The sequence below is a fragment of the Phocoena sinus genome, chromosome 6 (genome assembly GCF_008692025.1).
Source record: "Phocoena sinus isolate mPhoSin1 chromosome 6, mPhoSin1.pri, whole genome shotgun sequence".
Taxonomy (NCBI): domain Eukaryota; kingdom Metazoa; phylum Chordata; class Mammalia; order Artiodactyla; family Phocoenidae; genus Phocoena; species Phocoena sinus.
The window spans coordinates 105,464,513-105,481,496 of record NC_045768.1 but is presented as its reverse complement, the minus strand read 5'-3'; the positions used below and the strand labels follow the sequence as shown (position 1 = coordinate 105,481,496).

At 38.4% G+C, this 16,984-nt stretch overlaps 1 protein-coding gene across 3 annotated transcripts in view; it reads right to left on the bottom strand.

The window, feature by feature from the left end:
- ELP3 (elongator acetyltransferase complex subunit 3) overlaps positions 1-16,984 on the bottom strand; it is a 110,955-nt gene that overhangs the window by 11,121 nt on the left and 82,850 nt on the right. For 2 of the 3 annotated variants that reach the window (XM_032635841.1, XM_032635840.1), the window contains exon 14: positions 16,545-16,626. In XM_032635841.1, coding sequence (XP_032491732.1) covers positions 16,545-16,626 — 82 coding nt within the window. Of the gene's footprint in view, positions 1-2,737; positions 2,972-16,544; positions 16,627-16,984 lie in introns of all 3 variants that reach the window. The other variant, XR_004350481.1, reaches the window with a different exon arrangement.

Below are 16,984 nucleotides of genomic sequence, written 5' to 3'. Positions count from 1 at the left end.
GGAACTATCAACAACGAAGCATGGAGAAACAGAATAACGGGTGGGGGAAAGAGGGTATGAGACACAATAGATACAATGAATAGGTCTAACATATGTTTAACTGGAGTCCCAGGATGAGGGGGAAGAGACTGGGATAAAATCAATATATGAGTCAGAGACTGAAAATTACATTGGAAAAAAAAAACCACCAATTAAAGAAACCCAAGCAAACCTAAGCAAGCTGAAGCAGAGGAAATGCACATATAGCAACAATCATGGGAAAACTAGAGAAAACAAAGACGATCTAAAAATAAAGATACTAAAGAAATCATAAAAGCAGCCAGAGGGCATCCTCAAAGACAGACATCTGACCTCCTAACTGCATCACTAAAAGTCAGAAGACCCTGGAAAGACAGCTTCAAGGTGCTGAAAAAAAATAAATGCAAACCCAGAATTCTATACTCAGTGAAAACTTACTTTAAGAATAAGCAAAATAAGATATTTCATACAATCAAAATTAGAATAATTTGCTACCAGCATATTATTACTAAAATAAATTCTTTAGGTACAAAGAAAACAATACTTGCAAATTACCCAAATAAATACTCATCAGTAGTAAAACAGATAAACTGTGCTATATCCACATCATGGAATCCTATATATCAATGAAAATGAATAAACTATCTTAGAGATTCAGCAACGATTGAAGAGCAAAGAAAGTGATAAATACACCAGTAAATCTAAATGAATATGGACTGTATATAACAATAATTATAGTAGTAATAATAATGTCTTTTGGATTTTTGAAAAAATATATCTCACACACAGACACTTCAGAAAAGAGGACATCTAAATGGCCAACAAGCATATGAAAAGGTAGTCAACTTCATTAGTCATCAGGGAATGTAAATTAAAACTACAAAGAAACACCACTACATACACATCATACTGAACAACTGAAACTCTTATACATTCCTGGTGGGAGTGAAAATTGGTAGCCCTTTGGAAAACCACTCTGCAGACTCTTATAGTTGAACAGATGTATTCCCTGAAATCCAGCAATGCCACCCCTAGGTATATATTCCACACAAATGTGTGTTTATGAGCCTTAAGATACATATATAAGAATATTCATAAGCCCAAACTGGAAACTACCTAAATATCCAGCAAGAGTAAGACAGATAAACTGTGAGATGTTTGCATAATGGAATCTAGCCTATCAATGAAAATGAATGGACATAGCCACATACAATGTGACCTAATCTCACAAACAATGTTGCACCAAAGTAGCCAGAACAACAAAAATATACCAAAATGATCCCACTTATCTAAAATTAAAAACAACAAAACTAAACTATTTATAAATGATTCATAATTAGGTAGTGGAATATAAAGAAACACACAGAAGAAAGTAGGAAAAAAGAGGCTACTGGTGAAGGAGGAAGGCAAGGAGAGGGGAGGGGATTACAATGGGGTGGGGTCAACAGGGATGTTGGTTATGTTCTTGACCTAAGTGGCAGCTGGTTAAACAATTCATTTTTTAACATCTAATCAACTTTGCTGTCTATTTGCTACAGTTCACTGTCAACTTTTAAAAATGAAAAAAAAAAATGAAAACGAGAAGGTAAGATTAAGTTATTTCAACTACATGAATGTTTCTTTAAATGGGGAAATAAATCAGTTCTTCATGCATATGGAAATTCAAATGAGAAAACTTGGGTTTAGTGATTCCAACTGGACAAAGAAAACATGAAATTTCTAATGTGACTTAATAGAGGAAGAAATCGTTTAATCAAGTATTTATTGAGGATATACTAGGAGCCTGGAAATTAATGAGTTTTACCTCCTGGAATCTTCAAGAAAAGAAAAACTCTAGCCTAATAGACATTTTCATGTCTGAAGAAGGAAAATGAATTCAAAATCTGGAGGTTCATTCCTGTTCTTTGACACGACCTTTGTTAGGACACAGGGCTGTGCTTCATGGCTAGTTATGTGTTGGACTGAATTAAAATTGAGCCCACATCACATTCCTAAAGCCAAACTTGAAAAAAGAGAAAATATGCTAAATCTATCCTTTGAAACTTAAATCTCTGATTTTTCTGATTAGATGCAAAAGATTGAGATAAGTCATGATCACTTAGTAAAAAAAAAAATCAGTGAAATAAAAATAACTTCAAAAAACTGTTTTAATTACTTTTGGGTTCAATTAATCAACTATTTATTGAGTGCTTGATATATGACTAGCAGCATTAATACAAGGCAAATGTATTCATTAGTTTCATTCATTTGCTACTGAAATGAGATTTTATTACATCTCACTGATCTCTTGGTAGGATGGCAATATTTCACTCTTCAACAATACACACTGGTATCAGAGCTGGGGAAAGGTTTTTCTTCTGTTTGAAAATGAGCCAGATTAACTCAATGACCCTAAATCTTTGAAAGAGAATTTTTTTTCCGTTCTGTTAAAAAGAAACTCTTAGGTTACCCACATATGATCTTAGCTCTTCAAAGTAGTTGGTTATTGCAAGTCATTAACACAGCACGTTAGTACATTTATTCTCCATCACAGAGACTATCTCAGGAGAAGAGATTCAACCAGTTACCCAGCAGCCTAAAGGTTCCCGTTTCTTCTGAAATGGGTACACCACGATAACAAAGTAAAAATGAACAAAGAATAAAAGCAGTAACTTATAAAGCACGTATAGAGACTCTAAATAGAAGCTACTGTGGTAACTTACAGTAGGGTGATACTTACAGCAGGGAGATGCTGGAGGGTTATCCTATAGCTCTTAGGTTTATTCTTCACAGGGAGTCTGACATAGGAGGGCCCACAGTCATCTAATTCAAAAATGAGTGGCTCTGTTCCCACCAGTGCAGAATGTATGCTATGTCACAGATCGTTTTCACTACTTCATGTCTCAAATCATTAGTGTGTTTCTGTAGAAGTTAAAGACTGTCATCGGTAACCTGGTAGGAGGAGGGATCCCTTCTATTTAAAAAAAAAAAAAAAAAAAAAGACTTTAAGAAGGAAAATGCTAGAGTAGAAAACACTAGAGATCAGTCCCTCTACTGAAACAACCAGTTAGCTGGAAACTTCAATCAAAGCCAACTACATGGGGACACCAGAACCTGATAAGGCACTTACAGCAACCAGGGGAGTGTCTGATGAAGGGAGAGGCCGCTGCCCTTTGGTAAGAGGGCAGCAGATGTGAACCACCTACCATCCCCCTCTCCTAGAGTGGCCAGCTGGAGCCAGGGTGGGCAGTAAGGGTATCTGTTGTATTCCCTTACCACCTTTTTAAAAAAGATTCAGACATTTAAGGAAATCCCTGTCAGGTCACAGGCTGATTGCAGAGAAAATGAAACAAGAAATTTTAGTGAGCTCATGCAACAAAGAATACTGATTTTGCCAAAATAGCTTGAAGAAATACAAGTGGATGACTGCAGCCCTTAAGAGCAATCCCCGAGGAGGGAGAGAATCTGACTTTTATAATTCTTGAGTATGTGCAGTTCTAAACAAAAAATTGCAAAGCATACCAAAAACAGGAAACTAAGACTCATTCACAAGAAAGAGAGAAGTGGACAGAAACTATGCCTGAGGAATCTTAAACACTGATTACTAGGCAAAGTCAACTGTCTCAGTTATGCTCAAGGAGCTAAAGGAAATCATGTCAAAGAACTAAAGGAGCACAAACAACAAAAGCAGAAGTCAACAAGTGGGACTGCATCAAACTAAAAAGCCTCTGCACTGCAAAAAAAAAAAATAAATAACAAAACGAAAAGGCAACCTACAGAATGGGAGAAAATATTTATATTTGCAAACCGTATACTGGATAAGGAGTTAATATCCAAAATATATAAAAACTCATATAACTCAATAAAAAAAATCGGATTAAAAAAATTGACAGAGGAACTAAATAGACGTTTTTCCTATTGGCCATAGAAGACATTCAAATGGCCAACAGGTACATGAAAAGGTGTTCAACATCACTAATCATCATGGAAATGTAAGTCAAAACCACAGTGTGATAGCACCTCACATCTGTTAGAATGACCATCACCAAGAAGTCACAAGAGATAACAAGTGCTGGTGAGGACATGAAGAAAAGGGAAGCCTGGTACACCACTGCTGGAATGTAAGTTGGTAATGTTTTTTTCCACTATGGAAAACAGTACAGAGGTTCCTCAAAAATTTAGAACTACCATATGATCCAGCAAATTCCACTTCTGGGTATATATCCAAAGGAAATAAAAACAGGATATTGAAGAGAAATCTGCACCTCCATGTTTATTGTAGCATTATACACAACAGCCAAGATATGGAAACGACCTAAGTATCTGTCAATGAATAAATGTATAAAAAAACTGTTCACACGCACACACACACACACAGAAATATAATTCAGCCCTAAGAAAGGTGGAAATTCATTTTCATACCATTTGCAGCAACACAGATGAACCTTGAGGACATTATGCCAAGTGATAATAAGTCAGATAGAGACAAATACTGTATACCACTTGTGGAATCTGAAAAAGCCAAACTTGTAAAAAGAGAGCATAGAATGGTGGCTACCAGTGGCTGCGGGGTAGGGAAATAGGAGAGATGCCATTTAAGGGTACAAACTTGACACCTGTAGATAAATAAATCCTGGTGATCTAATACACAATATAATGATTACAGACAACAGTACTGCGTTATAAATATCAAATCTGCTAAGAGACTGGATCTTTATTATTCTCACCACAAAAAAGAAATGATAATCATGTGATGTCTTAGAGGTGTGACACTACAATGGCAATGATTCTGCATTATATAAATGTAAAAAACCAACATGTTCTACATCTTAAACTTACACAGTTATATGTCAAATCTATTTCAGTTAAAAAAAGAAAATAAAAAGGACTAAAGGAAATGAGAACACTGTATGAACAAAGGGGGGAACCCAATAAAGATAAATTATAAAAAGGAACCAAACAGAAATACTGGAGCTGAAAAGTACAATAGCTAAAATAAGGGACCTGTGTTACACCACCACCATCAAGCATACTAACACCACATCATAGGAGTCTCAGAGGGAGATGAGAGAGACAAAAGGTAGAAAAAATAAATATTGGCCAAAAACTTCCTAAATTTGATGAAAGACATGAATCTACACTCCTAGGAAGTTCAACAAGTTCCAAGCAGGATAAACTTAGGGAGATCCACACCGAGGAACATTATAGTCAAAAAAAAAAAAAAAAAAAATTTCTTTTTTGGCTGTGCCGAGTAGCATGTGAGATCTTAGTTCCCTGACCAGAGATCGCACCCGGCCCTCTGCAGTGAAAGCGCAGAGTCTTAACCACTGGCCCACCAGGGAAGTCCCCAAACTGTTGAAAGCCAAAGATAGAATCTTGAAAGTAGCAAGACAGAAGTGACTCGTCACATACAAGGGATCCTCAATAAGATTAAGAGCTGATATCAGAAACCATGGAGGTCAGAAAGGAAGTGGGGTGACACATGTAAAGTGCTGAAAGAAAAAAAACCTGTCAACCAAAAATTCTTTATCTGGCAAAAGTATTTTTCAAGGATAAAGGATAAATTGAGACATTTCCAGATAAACCAGAACTAAGGAAATCTATTATCACTAAACCTACCCTACAAGAATCCTTCAGGATGAAATAAAAGGACATTAGGTAGTAACGCAAAGCCATGTGAAGAAATAAGTAAACACTGGTAAAGATAACTATATAGGTAAATATAAAAGCTGATATTATTGTTCTTTTGGTTTGTAACTCCTCTTTTTTCCCGATATAATTTAAAAGGCAAATTCATAAAATAATTATAAATTTATGTCAAAGGTCAGACAGGTATAAAGACGTAATCTGTGACAGTAACAATGTGAACAAGAGATAGAGATGTATAGGAGCAGAGTATTTGCGTATTACTCAAACTAAAATGATTATTACCCAAACTAGGTTGTTATAAATTTAAGATGTTAATTGCAATCCCTAAGGTAATCACTAAGAAAATAACTCATAACCAAAAGAGAGCTGGGGTGGATTTAGTATCAAATGAAACACATTTTAAGTAAACAAAAGTTTATAAGAGACAAAGAGGGATGTTGCAAATTGATAGAAGGTTCAATCTGTCAAGGTTTAACAATTATAAATATATATACATCAAATGACAGAACCCCAAAATATATGAAGCAAAAATGGACAGAACTGAAGGGAGGAATAGATAGTTCTACAAGAGCTGGAGACTACCATACACATTTTCAATAATGGAGGACTTGAACAACACTTTAAACCAATTAGATCTAACAGAACACATCACCCAAAAACAAAAGAATACACATTTTCCACAGGGGACATGTAGCATTCTCCAGGTTAGATCATACATCAGGCCATAAAACAAGTCTTAATAAATTTTAAAAGACTGAAATAATACAAAGTATGAAAAAAAAAGTACAAAGGAAAAAAAGACTCAAATCACTAAAATTAGAAATGAAAGAGGAAACATTACTACTGACTTTACAGTAATAAAAAGAATTATAAGAGAATATGAATAACAATATGAATACGTATGTACACCAACACATCGGATAACCTAGTTGAAATGGACAAATTCCTAGAAACAAACTATGAAAACTGACTCAAGAAGAAACAGGAAGTCTATATAGTCCTGTAACAAGTAAAAAGATCGATTCAATAATCAAAAACCTCCCATCAAAGTAAAACTCAGGACCAGATGGCTTTACTGGTGATTTCTACCAAATGTTTAGAGAATTAACACCAATCCTTCTCAAACACATCCAAAAACCTGAAGAGGGACACTTCCTAACATCCTATGAGGCTAGCAATATCTTGATACCAAAGCCAGACAAAGACACTACAAAGAAAATTACAGACCACTGTCTTTATGAATATATATGGAAGAAAATATTTAAGAGTCTTGTAGCCAGAGGATATTAAAAATTCCTACAACTCAACAACAAAAAGACAAACAACCCAATTAAAAAATGAGCAAAGGACTTGAATAGACATTTTTAAAAAGACAAATGACAAATAAGCACACAAAAAGATGTTCAACATCATTTTAGTCATCAAAGAAATGTAAGCCAAAACCCCAATAAAACATCACTTCACACCATTAGGATGGCTATAAAATAAAAAAAAAAAATTTAAAAGAAAGGAAAATAACAAGTGCAGGCAAGGATGTGGAGAAATTGCACCCCTTGTGCACTGTTGATGGGAAAGTAAAATGATGCAGCAGCTGTAGAAAACAATTCGGTGACTCCTCAAAAAGTTAAATGGAATGACCACTGATCCAGCGACTCCACTTCTGGGTACAGACACAAAGGAACTGAAAGCAGAGACTCAAATAGCTATTTGAATACCAACATGATAGCAACAGTATTCACAATAGTCAAAAGATGGAAACAACCCAAGAGTGTGTGTGTGTGTGAAGCATGGATGAGCCTTCAAGACATTATGCTAAGTGAAATAAGCCAGACACAAAAGGACACATATTGTATGATTCCATTTCACAGAGTCAGAAAGTAGAAGTTACCAGGGGCTTGGGAGATGGTGAAATTGGGAATTACTGCTTAGTGAGTACAGAGTTTCTGTTTGGGGTGATGAAGATGCTTTGGAAATAGTGGGGATGGTTGCACAGCATGGTGAATGTAACTAAAGTTACTGAACTGTATACTTAAAAATGGTTATAATGGCAAATTTTATGTTATATACAATTTACTGCTTCCCCAAATAGGGGGAAAAGTCTTTAAGGTGCATTAACTATTTTCGGTATTTATGGAGAGGAAGGAACGTCGATTGGGGTCAGATCTCCCTAGGGAAAGCATGTACCCTTGCCTAAGATGGTCTTCTATATTCCATAGCCTAGAAGGAAGACATAAATGGGCAACATCTTAGACCTAAAGCGTGAGACATTTAGACAGGCCTGTAAGGGGAAACAGAGGAATGTCCTCATGGAATAGAGGGCAGACATAGGTCAGATGCAGGTGCTTCTTGTGCGGCCTGCCAAACTCCGCTTAGGACAGTGTTAGGTGTGCCTGTGCTGCATGATGGCTGCATGAAAATACTGACATCAGGACGGGGACAAGAACCCCTAACGCTAGGTATGCCCAAAGACAGTCCATCCTGGGAGAAGGCTACATGAAGTTTCCTGTAGAAAGGGGCTGGATGCCTATTAATCACAAGTTAATGAAAGTGTGTTCGCTCACTTAGTATCCAAAGATGGTCACTACCAGAGCCTCTCTCTTTGAGAAGTGGGATTTTTTCCTTTCCCTTTAAATCTGGGCTGGCCCAATGACTTCCTTAACCAAAAAAAAATGGGGCAGAAGTCACATCGTGGCAGGCAGTCTCTAAAATGACCCTCGAAGTTCACTGTCTCCCGGTATTCACAGTCATGTGTACTCCCTTTCCCTTGAAGGTGGCATTAGACTCGTCGGCTCTCTTCTGAGACCAGGCTATGAAGACTAGGCTTCCATGTCAAAGGGACTCTGTCTCTGTGATTACTCTGCTGGGGGAAGCAGGCTACCACATGATGAGCAGCCCCATGGAGAGGCCCACATGGCATGGGGAGGAACGGTGGCCCTGAGACCAACGGCCCGTGAGAAACTGAAGCCTGCCAAAAACCATACAGTGAACTTGGAAGTGACCCTTCCATCCCAATTGAATCTTGAAATGATTACAGTCCCGGCTGACACTGTAAATGCAGCTGTATGAGATGCTCTGAGCCAGAGGCACCCAGCTAGGTCCCTTCTGGATTCCTTACCTACAGGGACCATGAGATAACTGCTTGTTGTTTTCAGCCACTACGTTTTGTGGCTTTTTTATTACACAGCGATAAATGATGCATATAAGATGTTCTGCAACTTCTAAACTGAGGCCTTTCCTCCCTCCTTTTAGAGGCCAGCCTTCATGCTAGGAGAAGTTCAAGGCATGTGGAGAAGCAGCAAGGTGCTCATGTGGACAGTCTCAGCCAAGCACCCGCTACCAGCTAGAAGACAGACTCTAGGCAAGCCACCCCAGCAGCTGCCAGCCATTCAAGCCACTCCAGCCGAGGCCCTAGACATCATGGAACAGAGATAAGCCATCTTCTCCATGCCCTGCTGAACGTCTGACCTAGAAAATCACTGAGCAAATAAAATGGTTGTTTGAAGCCACTAAATTTTGGGGTGGTGTGTTCCACCACAATAAATAACCCAGACAACCACTAGTTAGTAGGATTTGCAGTAAGAGGTAACAGACCACACAGGGTATATAGATCTGGGGCTTCTGACTGGTATACTAGACATCAGTGATTCATTCACAAATGGTGGACAAACTGAACAACTGGATGCATTGGGAGGCACAGGATGAGGTGCGTAAGGAAACATTACCCTGTGGCTACAATCTAAAACCTAAATCCACCACTTAATGTCTTGAAAATGTGAGCCGTTGGTTAGAGTCGACAGTTTAAGCCAGACTGACCAAAGAAATCCCCTGTGTATGTCTTGCTGGAATTAGCAATGCCCAAACTAAAAAGGCTCTATAATATCAGTATCTTGGTTGTTGCTAAAAAAAAGGAGCATCAGTATTTTCCAGCATTATTTAGTCACCTGCTCACCCAAATGGGAAGAATCTGCCAAAGCCCTGCCTCTAACAGATCTAAAAGAGAAAAGCTTTATCAAATTGAATGGGTTATAGCAATGTCAAACATTCAGAGAAAAGCACAGTACTGATCACATGAATGTTACACTGGTAAGGAGTTAACACTGCAACAAACTATAAAAGAGCCTTTGTGATAGCAGATGGTGAGCAGTGCAGGCTAGACCACTTTGGAAAAGGAGTCCTTACTCAGAAAGAAGCCTGTGAAGCATGTAACTTTACAATAAAGGGGGTCCTTTATATTAAAGCTCCCAGACCTCTCGGGCATATTATTGGGAACCACATAATATAACTCTCTTCCTCTACCCAAGCAGAAGTATACAGCTATCATTCCCAATACCCATAAACAAAAGGGAACAAGAATGTGGAGAAAAAGTCTACAAACGTAGGTGTGTCAACTAAATTAGCAAGGCTATCCTCCGAGACTTTAACCCGCACGTTTCGGAGACACAGGAAGACTTGACAGCATGGATGTGGGAAGAGCAACAGCACATGCCAAATGCAACTCCTGTTCCTCCAGTGCCAGCATATCTGCTGGTATCACTAGCTTCTGCCTAGGGAACATCACCAAAAATTCACTTGCCCACAAGATCCAAACAGTGGAAACTGACTAATGGCCTATTTGGGAATGTTTGAAAAACGTGCGTTAATTAATATAGTCATGTGATGCCAAGTGAGAGATGGGTCCAATGCACTTGATATGTAATGTACTATATAACTGGTACCTGATTCATCTATAAATGAATAAACATCAAGTCAGGGAATAAAGAGTCCTGAAGTGAGCTATGTATCAATGCCTCCACAGCAATACAGACACCACTTAGCACACATTTAGCTAATTTGACACCAAGCTAAGTAGTATTCTATGCCATCAGTGCTAGTCTGATTAATAAAGACGATGAAATTAATAAAGTTCTTGTTGTAAAGCAATATTTTATGTTGTACTTATTGTTCTTGAAAAGAAAGATATTCACCACCACCACAACAAAATCCCACTGGAACATGCACCAAAAAAGAAATATGTATGATCACAGTTAGAATATCAAAATGAAAGAAACAGAGGAATATACAGAGCCCTAATAATGTGCATTTAACGAGGGAATAGTTAGGGGATAATTTATGAAAAGATAAATTATGTAAAGGGATGAAACAGAAGCTATAAAAGAGCAAACAGCCTTTTCCCTTCCTTTCTGAGAAGTCCTATATTAACACATGCGGCACAAACCGGTTTGCATTTGGCAGGCTTCCTGTGTCCATTAGCAAATAGGTAAGCCAAAATAAGGAAAGCTTTTCTAGGCATTTTAGTAATGATTACAAGTCCATTACCAGACAGATCTAGTTACAAATGTACCCTTTTTTTTTTTCCAATTAGATTATAATGCAAAGAATAAAACTACCTTCACCTCAAAAGGAGGGAGATGTGTCACAGCCTGGAATACAGGCCAAGTTTCTGGGGCCCAGTAAGTAATCTCAGTCATTGGTAGTTCACTGAAACAAAACGACTGTTACTTTCTGCCCACATATCATTTGATTAATCAGTGGCTCTGGAGCACAAGACCATTAATTTCAGTCCCAGGAAGCCATATCGGATGCTGTAAGTCTCAGGCACGTTGATTTTTTTCACTAGTGGGGATTGTACATGTGGCTTTAGAGTCATACAACTCTGAGCATCATGATCTAGAACGATGTCATCCCACGGTGACTCGTTTGCTCATCCTGTATTTAAGCTCTTTTCTCCCCTCTTCTCTGCCTTTTTAAAAGGTTTAAACAAAATGGCTATCAGCCTCTGACTTCAGTGATTTCTGTCATCAAACACTCAGACATTTTCCTCCTTTCTCATCATCATTGTTTGATCCGTCAGCCTGGTACAATTCTTGGCCAATGGCCATGTTAATTTTCTACTTGAAAGAACACAAATAGGATACCGCTTATGACGAAGGTAGTAGGGGGAGCTTGGGGAATAGCTGTTCATCTTGATGCACAGCAATTAGCTTGGCAAACAGAAACAGGAACATGATTGGATCTGATGCCTAGCCAAAACTGCCTAAAGGAAAAAAAATCATTTTGTTGGAGGTATTAAGTGGCTCTTTAAATAGTGGCTATCAACAGTTATATTTGCCCTTTGAGAAATCACACGGGCAGTGTGACATCAGAGATCTCCAGTTTCCATGGTGATTATTAGTGATGGCATTTCAAATGTTATGGTTAAGTTCTACAGTGTAATCTTTGCACTTTACACCATATGAGAGGGAAGGAAAAAACTGCTCCATCTTAACGTTTTTAAAGGAAAGAATGCTGATCATCCAAGTAGATAAACATCATGGCTTTTAAGGAGATACGATTTGTTAATCTTAAACAGATGTGTGCTGATCGAAGCTACATGAGTAAGTTGATGAAAGATACTAAAGTACTTGGACTTAAGTATTAATTAACTTAATTAACTGCTTAGATTAATTAACTGCTTAGATATTTAGCAGCAATTAACTGTTATTTCCTGCCTACACATTATAAGCTGGTTGTTCTCATACTACTGATTTACCCACTTTTATATGTAGGAAAAGATGATTTTCTTACGCTGAAGCAACTAATCCTGAGTTGAGAAATAGTCTAAGTAGGGAAAAATTTGTCTTCCTCTGCAGTTAAGGACAATCTGCAGGGTGAAGACTGAGCGAGCTGCTCTGGCCCCATCAACATCCCTCAAAGGCAGGGTGGCATCTCCTCCCTCCTCTCTCTGCCCTCTCAGTCCATGTTCCCCACACACAGGAGATACTCAATACACGTAGTGTTTTGATGTTGATGAAGTTAGCCATTTCATTTTTGCTTTGTTTAATTTTCACATTTAGAGTTGATGGTTAATTTTAAAACACACAGTTTACTTACTAAGACAATTTTATATACTTAAGCAGAATGAATAAACTTAAAAGTCACTCTGAGAAAGTGCTTCATTGGACTCTGATAAGTTTTCAGTTTTCTCATGTATCTATAAAGTTAGTCTTTTAAAAAAGATAAATCAGCTATAAAATATACAGTATGTACCTTTTATTAACAAAATATCTTGAGGTAACAGATAAAAACAATTTGGTTTTTAATATGGAAAAATAGACTATATGGAGTCTTTCTGACTAGTGATTCAAATCACATCTACTGTGTAGTTAATAATATTGTCTAGAGGCAGAATCAAAGATTATAAATCCAAGAAAACAGAGAAAATCTGCCGGCAAGATGAAGGGACGTCACAATGAATCAGGATGTAATTAAAAAAAAAAACTCTACATAAATGCATTCCTCTTACAGTCACAGAAACCAGAATGATAAATGATCTGTCTCTCCCTTTACTCAAGCTACTAGTTATGCCAGGATAGAATACCTAGACCACCACCGTGTATGAGTTATGCAAAAGCCTACAGACCAGAACAAGGATGGATTTACAAATAAAGGACAAGGTCAGGGAAAAAAAAGTAGGACACAGGTCATAAAATATCACTACTTGGGACAAAAATGGACATGCCTCCACAAATCATGGCTAGGATTAGCTACCTACGGGAAACTTTATCATCAAATACCCCAAACTAAATGAGACTGAGATCAATTACTAATGAAATTAAAGGGTCTCTTAATATGGTTTTAGAAAAGAATCTACTTCATATGTAATCAGTACAACATAGTTGGTCTTGTTGAGAACTAAAAGCAATGAAGATGTTAAGGGGCAGAATTCTAGACTGTTAGAACTGTAAAAGATAACCTAACCCACTTATTTTTAGTAAAGAAATAAAGGTCCATGGAGATCAAGCAACATTATTCAAGATCACAAGGAGAGCTACTGTCAATGCAGGAATAGAATCCTAACACCCCCGTCCAAGCGTCTCTTCTTACACACCACACCTCATGAAGTCTTGTGAATAAATGCAGCACACAAGCACCAGTACTATCACAAGACATTTGCATTCTAAGGATCAACCTATGGAGAATAATCCACTTTTTACAAAAACCAATTAAACACACACACACACAGCATTGTACTTAAATCAGAAAGACCAAAGTCAACTGAACAAATATGGAAGAAAAAAAACAACCAAAGAACACATTATGATAAAAAAAAACCACTTTAAATCTGCCTTCCTTGAAGTTCTGAATAATGGACACCTCAGATGTCTGATTCAGAAACTTAAATAGAACAGTAATATATTACTAAGTTAGAGAAATAAAATGCATCACACACAGAGTAAATGTTCTTGGTGTTTTCATTTGAAGAGTGATCAGGTTGTCAGTCAAACAGCAAGTCAAGGCCCTAGCTGGTTTCCCCAGCACAGAGCAGTGGTGGGGAGGCTCACAGACCATAGAGACAGGAAGTAACACAGAACTCCCTTGAGCGCCCACGAATGCAGTCCAGGGCTGCTTCTGTAGAAACCCTCTGGCTAAGAGAAACCCCTGTACAGAAACCAAGTAGTCTTACTGTGACAACTAATAGGCAGAAAGGTTCTTCCCTGTTATTTTCAGCAAGTCTCTTCTTGTTATTTTAAAAGTTCTACAAGCAGATGATCTGAAATTGAGCTATTATTTAGAGTATAACAAAAGGCTAGAAAGAGGACAGACGCTGATTTCCACTTAGAAAGACACTGCTCAAAAAGCAGAAACTGAGGCTCTTACAGGCAACTGAATGTGACCTCAGGCAAGTCAGAGGCCACTCTCTGCATGTAACATTTCTAAAAAGAGATAGATATCATGAAGGCAAATTAAATATAATGGAGACGTGAAAGAATACAGATGCCCTGGGACTTCCCTGGTGGCGCCGTGGTTAAGAATCCACCTGCCAATGCAGGGGACATGGGTTCGAGCCCTGGTCGGGGAAGATCCCACATGCCACAGAGCAACTAAGCCCATGCACCACAACTACTGAGCCTGTGCTCTAGAGCCCATGAGCCACAACTACTGAGCCCGTGCGCCACAACTACTGAAGCCCTTGCGCCTAGAACCCATGCTCTGCAACAAAAGAAGCCACCGCAGTGAGAAACCCGCACACTGCAACAGAGTAGCCCCTCTCACCGCAACTAGAGAAAGCCCACGTGCAGCAACGAAGAACACAGCCAAAAAAAAAAAAAAAAATTAAGAAAGAAAAGAATACAGATGCCCTTCAGTTTCAAAACTGATCAAGTTCCCACAGATACCAGAAAATCACTTGATTGCCTATCAGACTTTGGGAATGCAGGCACTGCCAGGGTCACAGAGAATATCTTTACCTTAGTGATTTGAAAGAGGATACTGCATTTGGAAGAGAATACTAAAACCCTTGCTACTCAAAGTATGGTCTGAAGACGATCAGTATAGGTTATCACTGGGTGCTGGTTAGAAATCTAGGCTTTCAGGCCCCGCCCCAGACCTAACGAGTCAGAATCTGCATTTTAACAAGATCTCCAGATGATTCACAAGCACATTAACGCTTGGGAAGTCCTGTACTGAGAACACTGACAGTGCGCTGGCAAAAGAGGCCACTGAAATTTCGGGTAATCCCCGGGTGCACATGTACAGAGTTCTGAGTCGGTCTGGCTCTTTCCTGGTACCAGGAAAGGCTGACTTCTGGACAACCACAGGCTATACAAATGAGAAGTAAACATTTTTTTTATTACAAATATTGGCACCAATTAGGTGAACCTCATTTAGTTCCAACTTCTTTAGTGGGATTAAAGGTAACACAGAACAAACAGAGAACAGACTTGTGGTTGCCAAGGGGGGAGGGGGAGCGGGAGGGAGAGGGATGGACTGGGAGTCTGGGGTTAGTAGATACAAACTGTTACATTCAGAATGGATAAACAACAAGGTCCTACTGTATATCACAGGTAACTATATCCAGTCTCCTGGAGTAAACCATAATGGAAAAGAGTATAAAAAAGAATGTATATATGTGTATAACTGAGTCACTTTGCTGTACAGCAGAAATTAGTACAACACTGTAAATCAACTGTACTTCAATAAAAAATATTAAAGATAACACAGAAACACAGAGCTAGCCATGTTAAAAAAATGCTTTATTATCTGTCTGGATAATGCCAAAAACCATAGCCAGACTGAATAATCGATTAAGTGAGCCTGGGTCATTACATTTCCGTATTTGGAATCATTGAAATCTGGGCAAAGGTACTGATTCATTGATTGGCAACAACTTACTGATTTTTTTTAAAAAAGTGTCATTTCAACTTTCATTTAATAATGCCATAGTCTAATGGGAAAACAAATGCTGGAGGGAAAATAACCTGAATCTTGATCATGGCTTTCACCATGTTAGCTTCTTATTGAGAATAGCAAAGTCTGTGAGGATATGAGTGAAAGGGTGCATATGTGTTATTTCTTGCTCCACTTACAGCAGGCCTTCCTTTACATGCCCACTTCTCCACTTATCTGATGTCCTAGGCAAGGTAAGGGGAAAGCTTCCAAACAGGGGAAATCTGTTCCCCAGGAACAAAGTCACTGAAAACAATTTTTAAGGAGCAAGGAACGCTGCCTTTCAACATCTTGTACTGGCAACTAGGTTCTGTTTTAATTTCCAGAATGATACTGACAAATCTCCACACTGACTTATGATTTTCTTAGATCCATATCATCAAATTTCATTTTTCCCAGACAGAGTAACTGGGCACAAAGCACAAGAGACCAGTGTGACAGACCACGAGGAAGACAGGATATGGATTACTGGCCTTGCCACTCAAGAGATGGAGAGCTTCTGCAAGCTCTATTCCGCCAAACTGCTTACAGGAATTTTCTTTGTGTTTGAGCACCAGCCTTTCCCTATTTGGCTCTGCCCAATTTTGAACATAATAATCATATATGGGGAAAAGAGAGGCCTGAGGTACTTTTCATTGTGGTACCAAGTTAAAAATGTGAACGAATCATGAACTTTGCCCTCCCCCAGTTACCTGATATAACAGCTATTTTCCCAGATCCATGTTCTTCTCTAGCTATTCTTTCTGCTTCCTCCATCAGTAGCATGCCAAATCCCTGTAAGAGGCAATGGAGGGGTTAGGGAATTAAGAAGGGAAGAAGTCATTAAGAGGGGTCCATAAAACAAGAAGGGTAATATTTTGTAGCTGCTAAACTCTTTTAAGATAAGAGTGACAAAAAAACCATTTACGGGGGTAAGGAAAAGTTTCACTATTCAATTATACCAGAAGCACACTGTAGCAGACTAGGAATAACTGCAACAAAAGCCATCAAAAGGTATTCTGTGGATGACTAATCTAGTCACAGCAAGGGTGTAATTGCCTCTCGATTTGTCTCTTTTTAAACAAGTTCTAGGCAATCTCCAGGTGATGAAAGTCTGGGGCATCTACCCTTGTATTATTAGTCACCCCTTCAA